Source organism: Crocuta crocuta, unplaced genomic scaffold (assembly GCF_008692635.1).
Source record: "Crocuta crocuta isolate KB4526 unplaced genomic scaffold, BGI_CrCroc_1.0 scaffold39, whole genome shotgun sequence".
NCBI classification, from domain to species: Eukaryota; Metazoa; Chordata; class Mammalia; order Carnivora; family Hyaenidae; genus Crocuta; species Crocuta crocuta.
In genome coordinates, this window is record NW_027533334.1 from 6253692 (window position 1) to 6279247 (window position 25556).

A 25556-nucleotide genomic window follows, 5' to 3' on the forward strand; every position below is an offset into this window, starting at 1 on the left:
TCTATAGAGGTCAGCACTGACCAGCAGAGCAGGATTCCTTGGTCTACAACACAGCTCTTATCTAAGGACATCTTAAATAAACCACCGCCCATTTCCCTCCTGGGAAGGCCATCTCCTGCTCTCCTTCAAGACAAACCTCCATTCTAGCATCCCCTGACACCATGGCTGGAATTCCATCGATTTCCTCCCAGATCTACACTGAAACGCCAACAAACTTTATGTCTGCCACCTGAAACCATCCCACTTAAGGATAAAGTGAGTGCACTTGTTTTGCAGTGGCCCTAACTATAGGAGTCTCGTTTGTTTTTTTAAAGTTTATTTTGTGTGTGTGTGTGTGTGTGTGTGTGTGTGTGTGTGAGAGAGAGAGGGAGAGAGAGAGAGATGGGGAGTAGAGAGAGAGGGAGATACCCAAGCAGGCTCCATACTGTCAGTGCAAAGTTCCAAATCAGGACTTAATGTCGGAACCATGAGATCATGACCTGAGCAAAGATCACTTAACTGCCTGAGCCACCCAGGTGCCCCTAAGGGTCTCAAGTTTTAATTAAAGTCCTGAATTTGCTTACTGCAGGAAGAGCTAAGGCCAATCTGAAAGGTATCAGCAACAGACACTTGAGCTATAAGGGTCTTGGCTACAAATCACAATACGCTTGATATTCCACAAACCCACATGGTCTTGTTGGTTAGTTATGTGCAGTGGTGAATGGTTAACAACCGGCTCCCCTCCTAGGAGAAACCCCCAGATTTGTGGGATTTGCCAATTTTCATGGTATTAGTATTCCAACCAAATTAGCAAATTTCAAGCTACCAATTTGACTTCAACCAGCTCACAAAATCCTAGAAACACAACAATTAATTAGTGAATAGGGTCTACAGTCAGGCCCAAGTGAACATATATAGTATTTATTTTAAATATAAATAAATAAAATTGGCAAAAAAAAAAAGTCCCACAGCACCTTTTAACTGTAGCCATAGATATTACAAGTTTTCACTCATAGCAATATACTGAAACTATCCATGAAAAAATAATAAACTGTTCACTTTCTTAGAAGGTTATCTACATAAATTATTGTTCAAACTATGGCTTCTGAGAGTGAAAAAGGATGACAATAATAATTTTACCAGACAAGAGGAGTAAACCAGAACTGTGAAGGTCAAATCCGGACACACAACTTATTTTTTAGATATGTTAATAGTAGCTTCTTTCCAAAGGGCTCCTGACACAGGCTTATTACTTAACAGTGGAAGAAACGGTACGCTTTATTCACGTAAACATATTCACCAATTCCAGTGTGTAACTTGTTGAGTAACATGGGTGAGAACAGTGCTTGCAGGATGCAAAGCTGTACATAAAATATGGTTCCAGTCCTCACAGAGCTCAATATCCAATGGAGTGAATGCGTAAGTACCCACAGGTGTGAGAGTGATAGTGCTGGGGTTACAGCCACGCAAGTGACCAGGAAGGCAAAGAGGAGGGAGCAATTAGTTGAGCAGGGATTTCAGAAGCAAAGATGTGCAGAGGGCATTACAGACAGTGGACCAAATGAGAGCAGAAAGCTTGTTCAGGGGCAAGGTGGTAAAAAAGGAGCCTATAATTATCTGGAACACCATACTGAGCCACGGAATGCCTATTTGAAACACAATGCTTCAGGAAAAGTTCTGAGGCTACACTGGATTGGAGGAGGCAGAGATCAGACGGAAGACTTCTCCAGTAGTCTAGGATTGATATGAAAAGCGCATGAATTAAGGTGGTGGCTGTGAAAATGAAAAAGGTTTGCACAGTCTTCTATTAACTGTCTTCAGTTAGAAAAAATTTATGATTTCTTCTATTAGAAATTTATGAAAAAGAACTTGTGACTTCTATATATAATGAACATGTCTTTAAAAAGTCTCTTAAGAAATCAGACTCACGCAGAAAATTTAGTAAAAAATTAAATACTGCAGCAGCACCTGGCTGGCTCAGTAGGTGGAGCATGTGACTTTTGATCTCCGGGTCATGAGTTCGAGCCCCACGCTATTAAATATTTTTTTAAAAAAGGAAAGAAATTAAATACTGCATTCATCACACCGGAATGGTAACACTCTCTGGACAAACCTGGAAACGGGCAGTTTACCTGTTACAATCTTGAATGCAGCCGCCGCAGTTTCCTTCCTTTAGGTAACACGCCGCTCTATTTGAATATAAGGTACTTAGATCATCTGCACTTGCACTTCCTAAAATCACATTGAATTAAACGCAGTTAAAATCCATTAGCTCAGTCACAGTTCACCAGCACATGACGACTGCCGTCCCCAGGGACACTGCAGTCCTGCAGGCAGCCCGTAATGCGGCCCCGGGAGGGGGGCGTGCCCGCAGCGTCCTGCATCCCAGGGAAAGCCCCTGACGGACTGCTGCAGACGCGCCCTGCCCGCGCACACGCGACGCATTCCGCGGTGCTGCCCGCCCAGGTCGGTGCCACCCAGCCCCGGTGTTCCGCACGAAGGCAGGCACGCACGCACGCGAGCGCCNGCAGTGCACGGAGGCCGCCCCGTAGTTAAGTCGTTAAACACCGACGGGCTCGAGGAGGGACCGCTCCAAAATCCAGCGTACACGGGGAGCTACAGCTTACAAAATATGTACCTTACTCCCATTTACAGTTTACAAAAGAAGTTACTAAATCTTGAATACAATAATTACTTTCACCCAAGGTCAGGGTACCTTTTTTCTTATGTTAAAGGACTAGGAGAAAAAGATAAATGCTTAAGTGAAATAAAATCGAAGTGATTAAGTCATTTTAAAATGAATTTAGCAAAGAAGTTCTATAAAATAGACACCAAATTTTAAAAGGGAGTCTTAAAAACAATAAATTTCCCATTACAATGCTTACTTACTCAAATGTACATTCCTTTGATCTTAATTGAAAGATTTTAGAGCCCACTTTGTATCCTCTCTCTTCCCCTCCCCTGCTTGAGTGTGTGAATTCGTGCTCACACACACACTCTCTCAAAAATAAACATTTAAAAAAAGGGAAAAAAAAATCCCACAAGTATTTAAATGAAAATCAGTGGATGCTCACCTTAAGGCAAGCCCTGAGTATAAAAACACACATTCAAGTGTAATAACCAAAAGGGGTTTCATTATGAATCCAATAAAAAGATCTTCTTATAGCAATAAATCCTCAGATTGGACCCAGTAAGATTATTGGAGCAAGGCTCTAGTGTTCTTCATCTGGTATCTGCTGCTCAAGTCCCCTCCCAGCATAAAAACAGATGAAAGCATAGATGAGTGTCAGCAGAAACAACAGACAATTTAGTATTATTTTCCATTCCCTTGTATATTATCCCTTCATGTCTGTCTATTACTAAATAGCTGCATTTTATTTGGAACTTAATATGGGTCAAGATCTTTACATACACTATCGTTTTCCATTATCATTAATCCTCAAACGAAGTATTATCTTCCCCACTTTACAAATGAGGCAACAAAGATGCAAGGAAAAAGCTAAAGAATGTCCTGGAGCAAAAGAGCTAGAAATCATCATAACTGGATTGTGGAATTGCAATGAAATGAACTGAAAGGCATACCTCTTTCCTTAAGATGGAAAAGTCCTTGAACAGCTTTGCTAGTCTCTACAAAGGTAACAGAGGCCCAAACAAGAAAGACCTGCGAGTCCTGGTGGTACTGCACTACCTGTAGAACATTCCAGAAGAGTTGTTCAGGAGGTGGCTCCAGAAGTAACTCAGAGGAGTGGCCTTATCTTAACTCTCCAGGTAAGTCCTCATTAGCTTGGGAGTTGCTGATATAAACAGGATCATCAAAGTTTCGGTATGGATGGGGTTACTCAGATCTTCTGAAGGATTCCTAATAAATACTAATACTTAAAGGATAATCAGAAGAAAAATCTCCAATGGGATGGAGAAGTATCTAGAAATGAGAGAAAACCCAGGAGGGAGTACTGCCTCAGAAACCAAGAAGAAAGAGTATTTCAGGGAGAAAGCACCACAATAATAAATATGAAAGGAAACAATGGCCAGCAATGCCAACTACATCAGGCCTATAGAGAACCATTAGAACTAAAGCCATAAGGACTTACTTCAGTAGCCTTCAGTAGTATGGGTAGTTGGTAGATGCAAAAATCCTCAACAAAAATAGCAAACCAAATCCAACAGCCTATACAAGGATTATATACCGTGACCAAGTGGGATTTATCTCAGCAAGTAGTTCAACAGTACAAAACCAATATACACACCACCTGAATAGAATAAGGGGAAAAAATCACATGATCATAACTGACATTGAGAAAGCATTTGACAGGGGCACATGGGGCGCCTGGGTAGCTCAGTTGGTTAAACATCTGACTCTTGATCTTAGCTCAGGTCTTGATCTCAGGGTCATGAGTTCAAGCCCTGTGTTGGGCTCCACACTCTGGGTGCAAAGCCCACCTAAAAAAATAAAAAAGAAAAAGAAAATAGCATTTTACAAAATCCAACACCACCCTTTCATGATTAAAAAAAAAAAAAAACTCAGAAAACTAGGAACAGAAATGAAATTTTTCAACCTGATAAAGTATATTTATGAAAAACTCAGTCAACATCATATTCCATGGCAAAATCCTAAAAGCTTTCCCCTGAAGGTCAGAAACAAGACAATACCGTTTCACTCCATCTATTCAACATTATACTGGAAATTGTAGCCTGACCAATTAGGCAAGAAAAAAAGTAAGCAGCCATATTGGAAAGGAAAAAGTAAAACCATTTATTAACAGATGATATAATTATTGTTCTATATCATATATATAGTAAAAAGCAAATTCAGCAGTTTCAGGGTATACGATATACTAGCAATGAACAACCTGACAATTACAAAAACAATTCTATTTACAATAGTATCATACAAATAAAATATTTAGGAATACATTTAACCAAGGAGGTGAAAGACTTGTACACTGAAAACTACATCATTGCTAGAAGAAAACCAACAAACAGAAAGGTATCTCTTGATCACAAATAGGAAGACTCGATTTTAAGGTACCCAAAATGATCTACAGATATAACATAATCCCTAACAAATTCTTACAGCCTTTTTTGCAGAAATGGAAAATCTGATCCTCAAATTCATATGGAATTTCAAGGAGTCCAGGATAGTCAAAACAATATTGAAAAAGAAGAACAAAGTCAAAGGACTTAGACTTCTGAGTTCAAATCTTACCAAAAGCTTCAGTAATCAAAACAGTGTGGTACTAACATAAGGATAGACATCTAGACCAATAGAATAGAACCGGGAGTCTATAAATGCATATATCTATGGCCAGTTGATTTTTTTAAATAGTTTATTGTCAAGTTGGTTTCCATATAACACCCAGTGCTCATCCCCACAAGTGTCCTCGTCCATGCCCATCGCCCCCCTTTCCCTCCCCCCCCCATCAGTCCTCAGTTTGTTCTCAGCATTCAAGAGTCTCTCATGGTTTGCCTCCCTCCCTCTCCCCAACTATTTTCCCCCCTTCTTCTCCCCCACGGTCCTCAGTTAAGTTCCTCCTAATCTTCCTATACGTGCAAACATATGGTATCTGTCCTCTGCCTGACTTATTTCACTCAGCAGAACACCCTCAAGTTCCATCCATGTTGCCACACATATATGGCCAGTTGATTTTTGACAAGACTGTCCAAGTCCATTCAATAGGGAAATAATAGTCTAACAAATGGGTGTTCAGACACTGTGTTTCCACATGCTGAGAGGGAATAAAAAAGCTAAGTTGGACTCCCTCCTACATCAATTAATCAAAATAAGTCAGTATTCTAAATATAAGAGCTAAAACCATAAAATTCTTAGGAGAGAACATAAAGGTAAATGTATATATGACCTTGGATTTGGCAAAGGATTTTTATATATGTCACCAAAGGCACAGGCAGCAAAAGAAAAAATAAACTGAACTTCATCAAAACTAACAACTTTTCAGCATAAAAGGATATTATTAAGATGGTAAAAAGACAACCCACAGAATGGGGGAAAATATGTCATATATCTGATAAAGGGTTTAGTATCCAGACTATATAAAGTGCACTTATAACGCAACTATAAAGAGACCATCTAATTTTTAAATGGGCAAAGAACTTGAAAAGAATTCCTCCAAAGAAGAAAAACAAATAATAATAATAAATTATTATTATTATAAATTATTAATGTATTAATAAATAATAAAAAAGGTAAACTATAATAAGTGTTTACAAGGATGTGGAGAAATTAAAATCCTCATACATTGTTGGCGGGGCTATAAAATGGTGTAGCCACTTAGGAAAATAGTCTCAAGAAGTTAAACATTGAGTTACCATATAACCCAGCATTCTGCTCCTAGTTATTAAAATTTAAAACATATGTATACACACAAAACTTGCATAGCCACATTATTCATAATAGCCAAAAAAGTGGAAACAACCCAAATGCACATCAACCGATGGATAAAGAGAGTGTAGTATTATCTATACAATGGAATACTTGTCCATAAAAAGGAATAAAGTACTGATATGTGCTGCAATGTGGATGGACCTTGAAAATATTTGGATGGACCATGAAAATATTATGCTAAGTAAAAGGAGCCATACACAAAACACCACAGATTGTATGATTCCATTTATACGAGATATTCAGCATAGGCAAATCCACAGAGACAGAAAATAGTGGTTGCGAGGGGAGGGGTGATGGAAGTGACTGCTAATAGGTAAGGCATTTCTTTTTGTGATGATAAAACATGTTCCAGAAGTGTTGACGGTTGCACAACCTTGTGAATATATTAAAGTCCACTGAACTTGAAAAGGATGAATTTCATGATATATGTATCATATCTCAATTTTAAAAAAGAATGCTTATTTCACTTTACCCTCGATGAGTAAGGATACTTTCTTTTTTTTAAAATCCCCATCTTGGCCAATTTTATGGAGAGAATAGGAATCTATCTTTTTCTTTTTTCATTAGCAATACAAAATTTGTTGATCACTTAACTTCTCTGTTAGTGATTTATCTGTTCATATGCTTTGTTCATTTCAGTACTGGGCTCTTTTAACATTTGCTTATTTTCTTGTAAAAGCTCTTCATATGCTGAGAACAAACTGCTCACCGATTGGGGTGGGGGAGAGGGAGAGATGGGTGATGGGCATGGGGGAGGGCAGTTGTTGGGATGAGCACTGGGTGTTAAATGGAAACCAACTTGACAATAAACTATTTAAGAAAAAAATCTAAAAAATGCTTTTCATATTATAAGGTTATCAACTGCTTGTCATTTTTCCTTGTTTGTCATTTACCCTCTAATTTTTTAATAGCATCTGATTTACACAGGTTTTTCACTTTTACAGTCAACACCATTCACTTTTCTTTTCATGATTTTGTCTATTAACTCTTTGAAATCTCTACCCTTCCACCTTCCTGATCTCATTGATTCCAGGACAAGAGAAATGACTATATTTTATTCTTCTATCTGTGAGTTACTATTTAATTTTCTTAGATTTCATTTTTAAGTAGGGAATAAACAACAGCACTAAAAAGGGGCTAGATGCTTAATTTTCTCTGACTACTCACAGACTCTGTAAGAAGACAGAATACTAAAGTCTCTGACAGCTAATTATATGATGATGGTCACGTCTAAATGCTCTCCACTAGGGAAGGAAAACACAAAGAGACGGGGAGTTGCCAAGAAAGCCTAGAAACTCACATCCCCAGATCTAATCAGCCTGACATGTAGATCATACTGATCCTTGGAAGGACAGGTGAAAAAAACTATCATTTATCTTGTCTCAGTACTTGATACAGAGTCGGTACTGTCAGCTATTAAATTAAATCCACTGGTTATGTTATACCTCAGTTGGGATGAACTAGGCCTGGCCAACACAAGTGGTCACAAGGGAGCAGCATGATCACCGAAGGTTAAACAACACTAAATGCTGCATTTTTCCATGGTCTTCAGGGCTCCCTGCATCATACCCCATAATGACTAGGAATTCTTTCTTGGAATGCGGTGATATGGGGAAGGACATGCAAAGATTCCATCCTGATAACATCCCTCTGGGCTTTAACATTATTTTCTAGAAGAGACTTGGATTTCTCCTGTCTTGTCCAAGGCCCCAGGATTTTTTACAGGTCCTCTAACAATGGAACTCAGTAGAGCTGAGCATAAGATAACCCCATTGATTTTATTTCATCTTAAAAGGACTATTTCTGTGCTTCTAGCCATTTATTCCACCTATGGATTTGCTTTACTGATAAAAGGGGACCAAATTTTATATTCCTCTCAAGACATTTTTGTTTTCGGGATCTCACGTAGTTTTATGTATTCCCTTATCTAGAAAATGATTATTGAGGGGCATGAATGACAAGATCAGATATGGTTCCCTTAAAGCTCTAGGTGCTTGGAAATCTGAGTGGGAATATTGCTTCTCTGTAGTTCTAATGTTAGGGATAACCACCTAACTCAGAGAGAAACACCCTATCAATCTATGAAATATTACATAACAACCCCGACTCAGATTACTAATCATAGAATATTACTCACTGTTTAATGATTAGCCTTTCCCTGTTTATGTCTATTTGTGAGGAGGGCCATTTAGTATCTCCTCCTCCCCCAGCTTTATTGAGATATAATTGATATAACATTGTGTAAGTTTAAAGTGTACAATGTGATGATTTTGTATATATACATATATACACACATATATACACATATAAATATGTATATGTGTGTATTGCAAAATGATTACCACAGTAACTTAAAACATCCATCACCTTACATAACTTTTTTGTAGTGAGAACATTTCAAATCTACACTTTTAGCAACTTCCAAGTATATAATACTCCATTTTTAACTGTAGTGACCATGCTGTACATTAGATCCCCAAAACATACTCATCTTACAACTGGAAGTTTGTCCTCCAACCAACTTATCCCCCAAACCCCCACCCCTGGCATCCACTGTTCTATTCTCTGTTTCTACAAGTTTGGCTTTTATTTACATTCCACACATGAGATCATACGGTATTTGCCTTTCTCTGACTTATTTCACTTGGCATAATGTCCTAAAGGTCCACCTATGTTTTTGCACATGGCAGCATTTCCTTTTTTTTTTTTTTTTTGTGGCCTAAAAATATGCTAGTGTGTGTGAGTGTGTGTCTTGCATTTACATTATCCATTTATCTGCTGAAGGACACTTGGGTTGTTTCCATGTCTTGGCTATTGGGAATAGTGCTGACATCAACAGAAGGGTGCAAATACCTCTTTAAGATAGTACTTCATTTCTTTTGAACATATACCCAGAAATAGGATAACTGGACCATATGGTAGTTTTATTCTTAATCTCTTGAGGACCCTCCATACTGTTTTTCATAATGGCTGCACTGGTTGACATTCCCTCCAACAGTCCACAGATGATCCCTTTCCTCCATATCCTTGCCCACACTTGTTATTTCTCATCTCTCTGGTGACAGCAATTCAAACACATTTTAGTGATATCTCATTGTGACTTTTTTTTTTTTTTTTGCATTTTCCTGATGACTGATGTTGAGCACCTTTTCCTGTATCCACTGGCCATGTGAATATCTTCTTTGGAAAAATGTCTATTCCAGTTCTTATGCTCCTTTTTAATCAAAAATGATCACATTGGTCTTTAACTAACTTGTTCCTCAACATAGGTTCAGCCGCTGATAAGTCAGTGAGCACATAGCTCAGAGCCTGGAGCCTGTTTTGGATTCTATGTCTCCCTCTCTCTCTGCCCCTCCCTTGCTTGTGCTCTGTCTCTGTCTCAAAAATAAATAAACTATAAAAAATTAAAAAAAAAAAAAAAGAGTGAGCACAAGGGAGATAAACCCCAAATTACAACTGGATTTTACGAAACGTATACTTTCTTAGTTGGCATCCAGTAACCACTTTTATGACATAGACTTTGGAGTCACACAGGATTAGGGCATATTCTAGCCACGTGACTTACAGCAAGTGCATATGTGGCAAATAACTAGAACTGTCTAGGCTTCCATTGCCTAATCTATGAAAGTGTGCATTATAGCTTTCTTGAGAATTAAAAAATAACCTATCTAAAGCACTTTCATAGTTCTTCAAATATGCTACTCTTTAAAAAAAATGGTAATGAGAAAGGCAGTTCCTGTCAACATGGAGTAAACACACCCCACCCATCTCTTCCACTGAATATAACTAAAACTCTGAAGCAGAATTGATGCAGCAGGCCGCGAGGACACTGCAAAGTAAATAGCAGCAGGCCAGTTGGGAGAAGGAACCAGAACCTGCACCAAACCAGCAGTGAGCTTCTCTCTTTTCTTTTTTCTGCTGTCTCCTAACCTAGGTCAAAGACCATCTAAAACCCAGAGCTGCTGCACTGGGTGTGGGCAGGATGAGCGTCCAAGAAGCCTTCTATTTAGTTTATCTAAAGCAACAAGATAGCTGGAACCTATGAGAGAGAGGTGAGGAAAAGCCTGGATTTTTGTTTTTCCTTTCTGTCCAATCCCAGCCCCCAGGCAATCCTGCAACAGCTGCAGAGGCAGTAGCAGCCAAGGAGGTACCTAAAACTCAGAAGGAGAGGAACTCTTAGTCTCTGGTCAGAGAAGCTGGTCCCAAGCGTTCTTCCGCATTGCGCTTGTTCTCTGCCCTGTCGCTGCTCAGTCCTGGAGGCACACAGTCATGGGCAGTGTGCAGGAGAATGGGGGAAATTAAAAGTCTGGCTTTCTAGCGAGAGGAGCGGGAAGGAAAACCTCTGAGAACCAGAAAGAGTAGAGAAGAATCACAGAGAGGAAGGAACTCAAGAAAACAACTGCATAAAATTGTATATGAACCGGGCTCACCCTCCAGATGATCTATATGCATAAAGTGATCCTAAACATCATTCTGAAAATTTTGAGATGTGAATCACAGGGGAAGACCACTGCCCAGACCCCGGCTGGTCACAGAGTTGTGTATAGGTGGGGCAGATCTAAATAGCATTGCAAAGGTCTTGAAACTGAACTGACATTAGAACCATATTCCACAGGGGCTCCTGGGTGGATCAGTTGGTTAAGCGTCCGACTCTTGGTTTTCACTCAGGTCATGATCTCACAGTTTTGTGAGTTCAAGCCCCACATTAGGCTCTGCATGGGCAAGGCAGAGCCTGCTTGGGATTCTCTCTCTCCCGTTCTCTCTCTGCCCCTCCCTCACTGGTGCTATCTCTGTCTCTCTCAAAATAAATAAATAAACTTTAGGGGTGCCTGGGTGGCTCAGTCGATCAAGCATCTGACTTCGGCTCAGGTCATGATCTCATGGTCCACGAGTTCGAGCCCCACGTTGGGCTCTGTGCTGGCAGCTCAGAGCCTGAAGCCTGCTTCAGATTCTGTGTCTCCCTCTCTTGCTCGCTACTCCTCCCCCACTCATGATCTGTCTCTGTCTCTCAAAAATGAATAAATGTTAAAAAATAAATAAATAAATAANGTCGAGTAGGAAAACTGTTACCCTAACCTAACCAGATTAACTGCTTTAAAAAAAATTCTCCATAAGATGTAAACAAGATAAAATCACATGTCATAAAACTTAAAACTGCTAATATACAGTACAAAATTACTTAACAAACGAGGAAGAGAGAAAATATCAACATTTGGCAAGGGGAAAAGACAATTAAGTAATGCCAAACCCTAGAAAACAGAGGTGTTAATTCTCAAAGACTTTTAGTGACTATTATAACCATCCTCCAAGAAATAAAGCCAAACACTCCTGAAAGGGACAGAAATCTTTAAAAACTTTGCAGGGAAATGGAAGAGACGTAAAAAAAATGTAAATTTTAGAATGGGAAGACACAATAACCAAAATTTGAAACTCACTGAATGGGAGCAACAGTAGATTTGGGATCAGAGAATTAAAAAATCAGTGAACTTGAATATAGATCAATAGAAACTTTTCAATCTTAATAACAGAGTGAGGAAAAAAAGAAGAAAGCCTCAAGGACTTGTGGGACAATACTAAGTTGTCTAACAATTGTGGCATAACAGTCCTGTGGGAAAGGAGAAGTAGTATCGTCCCTCCAAAAAAAATCTTTGAAGAAATTATGACAGATCACTGGTTCCTGGCTAAAAGGAGAGCAAGGAGTCTTTGGTGTGATGGAATTGTTCCGTATCCTGATGGTGGTGGCTGTCACATGAAATTATATACATGTTAGAACTGCATACCAAAGAACTCCATTTTCACCATATGTAAATTTTTTAGAAGATTTTAATATTTATTTATTTTTGAGAAAGACAGTGTGAGTGAGCACAAGAGGCGAGGGGCAGAAAGAAAGGGAGAGAGAGAATCCCAAGCAGGCACCATAACACCAGGGCAGAGCCCCACACGGGACTCGAACCCACAAACCATGAGATCATAACCTGAGCTGAAATCAAGAGTTGAGCACTTAACCAACTGAGCCACCTAGGCGCCCCCCATGGAAGATTTTAAATGATCTCCTAAGACACTTGGCTTGACACCTTAAGATAAATATGAACCTGTAGAGCAAAATTTGCTGCCAGAATTTATTTAACGTCTGGCTCAAAGGTAAGTCACAGTCATTGAAAAACTGTTTAATTTCTCCCCCACCCCTTTCTTTTTATCCTTTTGATGCCCTCTCTTCCTTTCCCATCTCCCTTTCTGTCCCTTTGTCTTTACCCTGTCTTCACTGATCACATTTTGTCTTGAGCTGTATATTTTACGTTATACATCTGTCACTGAAAAAATAAAAATGTTTACTTCTTTACATTTTTAAGTTGAATGAACTGAACATTTTATATTTCTCTTTCAAAATTAAAATATTCTGTCAGTCACTTGCAAGTTGATTTTTGCCCATGAATGATTTTGAAAACTGTTACTTTCCTTTTGTTTGCTGGGGTGGGGGGGTCGGGGGCTACTCTCAGAAAGAGGGAGAGACACCTCCTCTCCCCCACCCCACAAGTGAGTAGGTGGATCTTTCCCCTTAAAGCTGATGTAACTGTCATTATTTTATATTATGAAGATAAAGGTTTAACTAGTCTAGATTCTTTAAAAAACCTATATCAGAGGTGAAATTATGCCTATTTAAAAAATTTTTTGAGAGGCACATGTAGCAATTTCCCAACAATGCATTCATCTTTGTCCTGTATCCCTGTGAGGGCAACATGTTTTGTTTACAACAAAGTACATATATACAAAACAATCATCTAGGAAAAAGGTTAAGGTTAACTTGTGAATGGCTGGTACATGGATAATATGATAATGTTATTGATATTATCAATATACCATGATAATCAGGAATTGGACACTAGAGAAGGGTACCAGGTTAAGAAGAAAATTGGATTTGGAAGATTGTATTAGTAAAAACATTAAGAAAAAACTTGGTTGTGAATTTACAGGGTAAAGCTAAAAAGAGTTTGGCAGACTAAGAATTTCAGTAGAAAGAGAACATGTGAGCCAGCTCGTCATATAGAAAGGGAGGTTTTTGCATAACCAAAAGAGAAAAGATGTTTTACTCTTATCTCCGCTGCCATCTTCATGTTTTCTTCCGCTGTCCTTCCCACCTTCATCCTCTGAGTTTTCTACTTCCTGGATTACCATTCTCTTCCCTTTGGTTTGAGTCTTAGATGCAGGCTTAGAATTTTTCAGGTCTCTCTCAACATCCAACAAGGTCTTCTGCAACATAACCACCATGTTAAAGAAAATGTTTTCCTTTAATTAAAAACATAACCATCCTGTCACGTAGGAATATGAAGTCATTAAAAAGTGAATAAAGATATCTAAGATAACGCTTTTTATGGTGACCATTTTTTCCTTTTTCAGACTTCATTGGTTTGATTATAATCATACATGTCCGTAGTTAAAAACTTGAAGCATAATGAGCATGAAAAAGAAAGAAAGCACCTGAAATCCTACCACTCTGATAAAACTGATATCCAGACATTCCTAGAAATGTTTTTACATATATGTATACACAGAGAGATACAGTTTTATACAAATAAAATCGTATGGCATGTTCTTTTTTGTAAAGTCATGTTGAAAGTTCTACATTTTATGCCAATTAGAATGAAAAATACATATATATCAAAATATTTTCTCCCCCCGCCATTTTTAACAGCTTACAGAGTTGTATAGCTGACAAACTCGTATACTTAAAATACACATGTTGATAGCTTTTGGCATGATAAATATACCCATCATTCCCCAAAGTTTCTTCCTGTTACTTTGAACTATGTCCTTTTTGGTCCTCCCCTACATCAGCTGTTCTTTTTGTCATGATAGGTTAGTTTACATTTTCTAGGATTTTATATAAATGGAATCATACTATATGTACTTTGTTTTTTACTCAGCATAATTATTTTGACATTCATCTACGTTTGTATATCTCTCAGTTCATTCCTTTCTATTATAAGTAGTATTCTATGGTATTGATATAACAATTTATCCATTCACCTACTTAAAGACATTTAGGCTGTTATTAATTTTGGCAATAACAAAGCCATTATGAACATTTGTACATGAATCTTTGTATTGACATATGCTTGCATTTTTCTTGGGTAAATACATAGGAGCAGAATGGTTAGATCATATGACAGGTGTATGATTTTATTTTTTTCCCTGGAAAAAAATTTATTTTAATTTACCATACATATTTAAATTCTCAGAAGTTATTAGGTCAGGGGCACTTGGGTGGCTTAGTCGGTTAAGCGTCCAACTTTCGCTTAGGTCATGATCTCGCGGTTCGTGGGTTCGAGCCCCGCGTCGGGCTCTGTGCTGACTGCCAGCTCAGAGCCTGGAGCCTGTTTCAGTCTGTGACTCCCGCTCTCTCTGACCCTCCCCTGCTCACGCTGTCTCTCTCTCTCTCTCCAAGAAATAAATAAAACATTAAAAAAAAATTTTTAAAAAAAGTTATTAGGTCAGTACATTTTCCTTTGTAGGCTTAGTTTGATCTTCAGCTGGAATTTTCCAAGATCTTTCCAATAGCTTATCCCATATCGTAACCTGTGCTCTTAAATGTATAGGTACAGACAGACCCTGGATTCTTCGTACAAGACTTAACTGGGTGGTTTGAAGATCGTGAACTGCTGACACTTCCTAATGGAAACAAATACTTGTTCTTGGACTAAAAGGACCCTCACTCACATCGATGAAGTGACCAAATCTGTGTAGCTTGACTATTCTCTCAGGGTTCTGAGATGACTTCTCATCTATGAAATACATTTTTTACTTGTGTTGAAATATTTCTAATGTCATGTTTACTTCCACTTCCAGAGTTTCAAATGGAAGATGTTTATAAATTAAAACATGAGCATCTTTTGTGAAGGAACACAGGTTCTCTTTTGTTGGCATCCACTTATCAAGTTGCTTATCCAGAACTATTCATAGCAGAAGGCTCCAGAGATTACAGAGACTCCTGGAGCTCTGACCAAACTGAGTACAGATTCATCTTTGAAGGCCCTCTCTATCACACAGCCCATCATCCATCATGGCACAGGAATGCCAGTAAGTCTTATTCACTTCTCCTGGACCATGATCTTTGAAAGTAAGAAACTCCATTTCCTGGAATGTGGTCAAAGCTTAAACATGTCCCCAGTGTGTCCATCCACAAAAGCCAGAATTGACTTCCTGCAGGACCACTCACTTAAATGGATGGCAAAACTATAAGGAGTTGAAATGTGTTTATTCGTCAAAAAGATAGTGCCAGGGTCAGTTTTCTCATCGTGTTTAACTTCAATCGTCTCAGTTCGAGGAGTTAATGATAACTGCCTGTTTTCCTCTTTATTAAAGAGATCATTCTGCATTTCTTTCAGTCCTGTCGGTAACAGACAATGTTGCTATCAATTTCCAGCCCCACCATGGGGGCCACTTGCTACAGGGGCAACCTTGAGGCCCCCATGGCCACTGCCTCTATTGGAGAACAAGAAGCCAGAGGCACCGTAAGAATGTCCTGAAGGAAAGGGACGGAACAGCAAGGAACTGAAAGCAGTTCCATTCCCAGGAAATGGAAAGCCACTGGGACTGCTCATTCTCTCCAGAAGGACGTCATATGGGTCCCAGGCCAGGGATAAGAATGTTTTGTCTGGTGCCAGAAGTACTCATGACCCAGTAAGGAATACACTGCAGGTGCATGACCTGTCAAGATGCCAAATACTATGTTGTATGTGCTCGCTGCTATCAGACAAATAGCAAAATAAAAGAGTCTTAAGCAGGGAGACAGATGCTTCCAGCTCCTGGAGAGTCTTAGCCCCTACTTCTTAATTCTCTGGTCACTGCACCTTTGGGACCTCTCTCTCAGCCTCCTTCACTGTCATCTAGGTTTAACTTTTTAAGAAGCTGCCAACCTGCCTTCCAAAGTGGTGGTATCATTTTCTATCCCTAATTGTTTCAGTTCCTCCACATCTCTGTCAACACTTGATATGGTCAATCTTTTCAATTTTAGCTATTCTGACAAGTTGGCAGTGATTTGAATTTACATTTCCCTAGTGACTAATGATCTTAAGCATCTTTTCGTATGCTTATTTTCCATTCACATACCTCTTCTGGTGAAGAGCCTCTATTTTTTATTTGCTTGTTTCCTTTCTTGTTATTGAGTTTTGAGAGTTCTTTACATTTCTACTTCAACTTACAATGGGGTTATGTCCTGATAAGTCCACTATACACTGAAAATGCATTTAATACACCTAACCTACCAAACATCATAGCTTAGTCCAGCCCACCTTACATGTGCTCAGAACACTGATATTAGCCTCTGGTTCAGCAAAATCCTCCAGTACAAAGCCCATTGTATAATAAAGTGATGAATAACTCAGGTAATTTACTGAATACTGAAAGTGAGAAACGCAGCAGTTGGATGGGCACAGAATGGCTGGGTCTCGGTTTCCCTACATGATTGCATGGCTGGCTAGGGGCTGGAGCTCACTGCCCCTGCCCAGCATATCGCCAGCCCGGAAAAAAATCAAAATTCAAAACCCAAAGTACAGTTTGGACTGAATACATATCACTTTTGCACCATTATGAGGTCGAATAATTGTAAGTCAAAACATTATATGTTGGGGACCATGTGTAACATTCTTGATGCAAGGGCTTTGTTGGATATATAATTTGAAAATATTTTTTTCCCTCAGTTTGCAGTTTTTTTCTTCTGATGATGTCTTTCAAAGAGCAAAAGTTTTAAATTTTGATGAAGTCCAATTTACCAACTTTTTCTTTTATGAATTGTGCCATTACGTCAAATCTAAGGATTATTTGTCTAATCCAAGGTCATAAAGATTTCATCCTATGTTTCCTTCTAGAACTCTTATACTCTAGGTTTTATACAGAGGTATATGATCCATTTTGAGTTAATCTTTTCATACGGTTAAGATATAAATGGTTAAGTCCTGAAAGTTAATATGTAAACATAAAATTATATTGGGTAGTGACATCAAAGGTAGTCTCCTTGTTTAAATATTTTTTTAGAGAGTGGCATCTGGGTGGCTCAGTTGAGTTCCTGACTCTGGATTTCAGCTCAGGTCATGATCTCACAGTTCATGGGAGTGAAGCCTGTGTTGGGCTATGTGCTGACAGTATGGAGCTGCTTGATATAGTCTCTTCCCCTCTTTCTGCCTCTCCCACTCGTGTGCACCCTCTCTCTCTCAAAATAAATAAGAAAAAAATTTTTTGAGAATATTGTCCTATTAACTTTTCAATAAATTTACCACTATAAAATGGAAATACTATGGGAAAAAGATGTATTTTTTTCAGCTAGGCCCTAAATCTAACCCACTGAAATGCTGACTTGACAAATACACTAGGGACAATAACTGCTACTGAGAGAGAGTGAGACAGTGTGCAAACAGTGACAACTTACTGCCGGAAGACAGTTTTCCGTGGCTTTCTCATATTTCTAAATCTGTTGTGAGCAGAGGCACTAAATAACATTTGTTCTGGACTATTTTTTTAAGGATGTTTGTACTGAAAACATCCTTGGAAAACAGAGTATTTCTCTTCAGAAAAGAGAGCAGGTATGTTTGCTTTCCAGTATAATGTTTCCCTCTGGAACAGAATTTTGGACAGGTTTGCTTGTATTTCACTATAAAAGACAGGGGTTTCCTAAATTTGGGATTCCTTGGCTGTGATACAAATCCACTGCGTGCACAGCATCTATCTGGGCCACTCTGCACCACCCTTTGGCACCTGGGGGCCAGGGCAACTGACATGAACTTAAAGCTCATCAGTTTGCTGCAGTGTGAATAACACAGTCCTTTGTGTCTGACCCAGAAGTATTGCGTCTTCTGCTAGGCTCCCTTGTTAATTTGCAAGAAGGGTAAAATCTCAGACCCCTCACTGTTCTCAACACTTACCTCTACACTTTAGGCCTCAAAACAGACCCCAGAGTGCATATCTGAATTGGTCTGCTTAGGCAGCAAACGCGGTCAGTGGTGCTATGCTTACCATGCACTCTTCTATGGCTATGGAGCGCGTGCCTAATCCTGCCTAGGAAACTTCCATACCACTCTGCGTGATAAATTGAGATTGGCTCAGAGAAAAGCATTGCCTACCACATTGCAGGAAAGAGAAAAACTAAATATCTCCCATTGTATGGTATCACTTATGTGAAATCTACAAAAGCCAAACTGATAAAAATAAAAAGTAAAATGGTGATGACTAGGGGTTGGTGGGGTAAGGACACTGGGGAGATGTTGTTTAAGGGTACAAATTTGCAATTAGTAGACAAATAAGTCCTGGAACGCTAATGCATAGTGTAGAGATTAGAGTCAGCAATACTGTATCCTAAACCTCAAAGCTGCTAAGAGACTAGATCTTAATTGTTCTTACCACAATAAAGAAATAATTATGTGATGAGAGAGAGGTCTTAGCTACAGCTAAGTGGTGATCATATTGCAATACCTAAATGTACCTAAGCAATACATGTATACCTTATACAATGTTACATATCTAACTCAATTAATACATATTCATCCTTCAGAAGTAGGCTTATAGTTTTGGACAATTTAAGAGCCTGCTATCTTCCACTTCAAATAGATATTAACACTTTAGAGTGTTGGGGACATACCTAGTTTTTAAAGCTGTGACCTAATTCTCAACATCGTTCATCCAGTAATATAAATACAGACATAATAGAATTAGGTAAGGAATCACATTTTGAACTTACTTTGGCCAACTCATTATCAGGTTCAACATTCAGTACTTTATTCAAATCTTCTATAGCTTCCTGGAGCTTGTTTTGATGTTTATATGTAGTGGCACGGCGCAGAAGAGCTGAAAATTTACCAAGAAAATGTTATATTTTTTAATGTACAGTAGCATGGTTAGAACATATTTTTCTTTTTTTTTTTTTTAATGTTTATTTGTTTTCAAGAGAAAGAGTGCAAGAAGAGGAGGGGCAGAGGGAGAGGGAGACACAGGATATGAAGCAGGCTCCCAGCTCTTAGCTGTCAGCACAGAGCCTGACGTGGGGCTTGAACTCACAAACCATGAGATCATAACCTGAGCTGACCATTGGCCGCTTAACCAACTGAGCCACCCAGGCGTCCCTAATTTGATAATTATTTAAATGAATGCCTTTATAGCCCCATCATTATCCATGTATAATGGATAATGGAACTTTGTATAGCAAGTCATTATTTTGAAAAGAATTACACTTGGAAATTTTGAAAAGTGAGAATTTTGTATCTGATATATCTTAATATGCTATTTTAAAACATAAATTTGACCAATTTGCTTCTAGTCTTAGAATGAGCCATGAATCAAACCATAAGAGACTCTTAAACACAGAGAACAAACTGAGGGTTGATGAGGGTGGCAGGGAAGAGGGGAAAATGGGTGATGGGCACTGAGGAGGGCACTTGTTGGGATGAGCACTAGGTGTTGTATGGAAGCAATGAATCACGGGAATCTATTCCCGAAGCCAAAAGAGCACACTGTATACACTGCATGTTAGCTAACCTGACAATAAATTATATGAAAAAAAAAGAATGAGCCATGAAAATTTAAAGGATAAATCATTTTCTCATAAATTTAATCAAAATTGTTGCACTATACTTAAAGTATTATGACTACTCAGAAGAGAATGTCTACAAAGAAATATAACAATTATTTTTTTTAATTTTTTATTTTCGACATAATTTTAGATTTATGGAAAAGTTGCAAAGATAATATGAAGAGTTTTCATATACTTTCTGCCAGCTTTCCCTCATGCTAACATCTTACATAACTATGGAATATTTAACAAAACTAGAAATCAACATTGGTATAATACTACTAACTAAACTACAGGTTTTATTTAGATTTCACCAACTTTTCTACCAATGCCTTTTTCTGTTGAAGGATGAATCCAAACACCACATTGCATTTAGAACAATTATATTTTGATTAAAAAATAAAGTTTTGAAGAGGAAGTTATTTATTCACTTAAGCAAACATAAGACTTCTTATTGTTTTATAGCCATATTCATTACTAGATTTGGCTCTAATTTGTTTTTTAAATAGTGAAAATTCTGGTCCTCTTGAAATTACTCAAACAAGGAAGATGAAAACGTAAAGCCATTCTGGTGGCAGAAGATTAGCACAGTGGTTGAATGTGGACTCTGGTGTCCATCGTCCAGTGCTGAGTCCTATCTCTGCCATTTGCTAGCTGTCTGATCGTGGGTGAGTTGCTTAATCTTTCTATGCTTCAGTTTCCTCTTTTGTAAAATGAGTATGCTAATAATTGTATCTGCACCTCTACTGAGCTGTGAAATTAGGGGAGATAATAATATTTCAAATGCTTAGCATAGGGCCTGGCATGGTGTGTGTTAGTGCGGGATCATCAGGGACCGCAAAACATTTTCTACCATCTCCTAATATAGGAAGCCCACCCAACTCTGTGACAGAGACATACCACAGGCACAAGAGGACTTTACTGGTGAAAGGAGGGCAATCCATGGCAATACCAGTCAGGGCTGATCTCTCAGGATCCAGGATCTCCCCTCAGCATGCCCATGCTTTCTGCATGCCCATGTTCACAGGCACAAAAGGTTACATTCCATGTGAAAAAACTTAAGTTTTTATATTTACTCAAATCCATAAACATTTAAAAAAGTAGAAAGAGTCCAGGCACCTGGGTGGTTCAGTCAGTTAAGCATCTGACTTCAGCTCAGGTCATGATCTTGTGGTTCATGAGTTCGACACCTGCATTGGGCTCTGTGCTGACAGTTCAGAGCCTGGAGCCTGCTTCAGATTCAGTGTGTGTCTCTCTCTCTCGACCCCTCCCCTGCCTATGCTCTGTCTGTCTGTCTCTCTCTCAAAAATTAAAATAAACAATAAAAAAGTGTTTTTTAAAGAAATAGAAAGAGTCTATTATAAATTATGCTACTCCCTTATGGAGTGATTGCTTCTTGATAACAGAAAACGAAAGTCTGACTTGTATACTCTGGGCTTAGACCATGGCAAGGTTGTGCAGTCACAGAGACAGGAAATCAGAACAGAGTGCTGGTGTTGGTTTGGACACTATGGTCATATAGGTGGAAATGCCCACAAAGCCACTGGTAGAAGGTTCTAGAGCTCTGGTGTGGGCTTATTATATTATTGTTAGAAAATCTGTATTAAATTATACTTAGATATTTTTTGGATAAAAAGATAGTTCAATAAGCCAGTAACAAGAAGATAAATACTGGGACACTTGGGTAGCTCAGTAGGTTAAGCATCCAACTTCTGTTCAGTCATGGTCTCCTGGTTTGTGAGTTTGAGCCCCACACTGGGCTCTCTACTGTCAACAGAACCCACTTCAGATCCTCTGCCTGCCCCTCTCTCTGCCCCTCCCCGGCTCATTCTCTCTCTCTCTCTCTCTCAGAACAAATAAACATTAAAAAAATGTATATTAAAAAAAAAGATAGGGGCACCTGGTGGCTCTGTTGGTTAAGTGTCCCACTTCGGCTCAGGTCATGATCTCATGGTTTGTGAGTCTGAACCCCATGTCGGGCTCTGTGCTGACAGCTAGCTCAGAGCTTGGAGCCTGCTTCAGATTCTGTCTTCCTTGCTCTCTGCCCCTCCCCCACTCACACTCCTGGCATTATTAACTACTTCAGTACAAATAACCAGGAATTTAAATTCTAAGTTAAACTTGAAGTTAAAAGTAACTTTATGAAGGTGATGATTGACATATCAAAACTAGAGTGTATTTGAAATATTCTTAGTAGAATCGCAGTGTGTACAAATGGTCTAACAAATCCTGATGTAGATTTAAAGCATTCTGTGAATATTTCTTACCCTTTAAGTTTCCAGGTTCTAACTCCAACACCTTTTCACAATCCTGAAAAGCACTGTTCCAGTTCTGTAGCTTGAGTTCTGCTTGAGCCCGGTTGTTATAGGCCGCTACGGTGGGAAGCACTGATATACTCCTACAAGAGAGACGCTTATTGGCAACAAGGTGACCAGAGGAAAACATAAGAAGACAGAGAAACTCAGATAGCATTGTAAACAAAAACCATCATAGCCCATGTTATGGGCAGAATTGTGTCCCCAAAACTCGGGCTGAAGTGCTCATCCCCAGTAGCTCAGAATATAACTATATTTGGAATTGTCTTTATGGAGATGATGAAGTCAAAACGAGGTCATGAGGGTGCAGCCTCATCCAGTATGACTGGTGTCTTTATAAGAAGAGATGAGAGCACAGACGCATGCCAAGGAAAGACCATTTAAAGACACAGAGAGAGGACAGTCGCCTACAAGCCAAGAACAGGGGCCTCAGAAGACACCAGCCCTCCTGACACTTGGATCAGATTTGTAGCCTCCAGGATGGTGAGAAAATAAATTTCTGTTGTTTGAGCACCTCAGCCTATGGTACTTTGTTATGGCAGCCCCAGCAAACAAACAAAATATAGCTCTGTAAACATACCAAGTCACTACTTACACAGATGCCTAAATATCCAGTTAGGCAGTTTAAGGTTGGCTCTGGTTTTACAAGTGACATGGTAACATAAACGCCCATAGATCTCCTTAAAAAAAACAGTTTAATTAACATCAAATATCAAATACATTTTTTGACCCCTTGAGAAAATTTCTTACTACAGAAAAATTGGAGCAATCAATCACAACTAATATCCCTTATTAAGTTGTCATGGTGAGTTTAGTTTATAATCTAAAAACAAGAGTTTAGCTTGTAATCTAAAAGATTTAACTCTAAGGAAATGATCATAATTTGATCAGAGAAGTTTAACTGAAGAAAACAGAAGAGTAGTAGTAATTGAGGAATACAGACTTTAAGAGTACATTTTGCTATGTTAAGAGTATGAATGCAAAATAACTAATGAAAAAAGAAACTTAAAACCTACTTGGATGTTGCTTAAAAGTTGATTTGGAATGCTGTGAAATAATGTATTCCAAAGTATAGGAAAGATAAGGGTATCGGTGCGGTGAATTTTCTAAATCCAGAAGAAGAATAGAAGATGAAAATGGAAGAGCCATAAAAAGTAGAAATGTACTGAGATCATTAAATATGAATATAAAGAAATGACATGATTAGGTAGAGACCAAATATAGAAAACACAAGAATAACTAATACAAGTACCTAACACTGAGTACTTCCCACGTGCCAGGCACTAAACACTAAGCTCATTTAATCCTCACTACAATCCCTGAAAGATGTATTACTGCTCTTCCTATTTTACAGATTAAAAAAATGATGTAACAGAGAGGCTAAGTAACATGCTTAAGGCCACAAGTTAGTAAATGAGAATCAAGACGTAAACCCACTCTACTCTAGCACCTGCTATTGTTACCACATGTTATCCTGTCTTTCAGTATGTTGATTTAATCCTCACGGTTGCTCCAAAGTAGACACAACACCAGCCTTTCACATTGAGAAAACTGAGGCAAGGGAGGCGAGAAATCTGCCCAATGTCAGAAAGTGGCAGCTTGAGTTCCTTTCACCATTATGCTATGCTGCTTTACTTTTTCCCTCTATGATTTTATTTTCTTAATGTTTATTTATTTTTGAGAGAGAGACAGAATACAAGCAGGGGAGGGGCAGAGAGCGAGGGAGACACAGAATCTGAAGCAGGCTCCAGGCTCTGAGCTGTTGGCACAAGGCCCAATGCAGGGCTTGAACTCACGGGCCATGAGATCATGACCTGAGCTGAGGTCAGACGCTTAACTGACTGAGCCACCCAGGTGCCCCTCCCTCTATGATTTCTTAAAAGAAGACAAGAAAAATTTTGTTCCCTGTAACAGAATAAGATACTCCACTGGTGGAAATCTACAAGAAGAGAGAGAACAACATCAGTATTGATGTCCATCTACCTGAAAGGGGTAGACTATACTGAATAAAATATACATCAATAGTCTCTTTACCTTTTATGTTCACCTAAACAATGGAGATAAAATGCTTTAGAGACTCAACATTGAAAAAGAAAATCTTCCTTCCAAAGGTGGAAAAAAGATTGTAGAGAGTTTGTTTCTAAGATGGTGTAAGGGATTCTATATGCACCATTAGGTTATAACAATGTTTTAGGAAATTAATCTACTTTTCATTGACTGTAAGAGCCTCAAAAGTTCATATAAGTATTTGTTGAACATCTATTATGAACCAGGTACTTCACTGGACACTGGGGATAAAAGATATTTTAAAAAAACTGACAAGGACACTATGTTTTGACAGAGCTTACAGTCCACTTACTATCAAATCACACAAACTTAAATTATACTCCCAACAAGTACCACAAAGGAGAGCCAAGAGTGCTGTAAGAGCCTATAAATTGGGGGTCAATGGTGTGGAGGAGTGGAATAGGGTGAAGATTTAACCTTGTCCGGGAGGTAAAGGAAGACTTCCCCTAAAGAAGTAAAGCATGGGATGAGATCTGAAGTTAAGTTAGAAGTAACTAGATAACGAGAAAAGTAAAGAACATTCTACACAGAGGACCCAGTGTATGCAAAAGCCCTGTGGTGGGAGGTAGCATCATAAGTACCATGATTAGATCTAGGCAGTATGACTACAGAACCTGAGTTCTTAACTCTATGCTATATGGACTTTCTGTCAAGTTCCATTCAGATGTCTTCTATTTTCTCTGTAAATTAGGAAGGTTAGGACCTCTGTCAAAACTGGGGGTGGGTGGGGAGCTTAAGGGATTGAGAAAAAGTATTTAAAAAACAAAGCAAACACAAGTGAATTTATGATAAGTCATAAGTATAATATCTTAAATGATTCTGGAAGACTTTTTAGTTATATCATTTCAACAACTAAATAAACATTATTTTTTAAAATGAGAAGTTTAAACCACAACAAAGGGCTCCTGGCTGGGTCAATTGGTAGAGCATGTGACTCTTGATCTCAGGGTCATGAGTTGAAGCCCCATGTTGGGCACGGAGACTACTTTAAAAAAAGGGGGGGGGGCAACATAAATCACAGAAAAAATCTGCTCACCTAGTATAATACATCACAGCCTCCTCGTAATCTCCTGAGTTGAAAGCTTCATTTCCTTTTTCCTTTTCACGAGTAGCAAGGAAAGTCTTTTCCTTCTCAGTTAGACCTAGAAATAAATGTTATCTGCTCTAAATAAAAAAATATATAATTGAAAAGAATTTTTAAAAAATTTAAATCCAAGAATGCTTATTTTAACAGAAGTAG

At 38.6% G+C, this 25556-nt stretch overlaps 1 protein-coding gene and 1 pseudogene across 1 annotated transcript in view; both read right to left on the reverse strand.

Moving 5' to 3' along the window:
- The window catches only part of SPAG1 (sperm associated antigen 1), a 63310-nt gene that overhangs the window by 24118 nt on the left and 13636 nt on the right, over positions 1–25556 (reverse strand). Inside the window, exons 6-12 of the mRNA XM_077748227.1 lie at positions 25353–25458; positions 22202–22332; positions 19107–19213; positions 13359–13627; positions 7608–7623; positions 2268–2595; positions 2112–2211 (exon numbers count right to left, since the gene is read on the reverse strand). Of these exons, the coding sequence (XP_077604353.1) occupies positions 2112–2211; positions 2268–2595; positions 7608–7623; positions 13359–13627; positions 19107–19213; positions 22202–22332; positions 25353–25458 (1057 nt within the window). The remainder of the gene's footprint in view (positions 1–2111; positions 2212–2267; positions 2596–7607; positions 7624–13358; positions 13628–19106; positions 19214–22201; positions 22333–25352; positions 25459–25556) is intronic.
- Positions 14864–15944, reverse strand: LOC144218359 (large ribosomal subunit protein mL39 pseudogene; annotated as a pseudogene).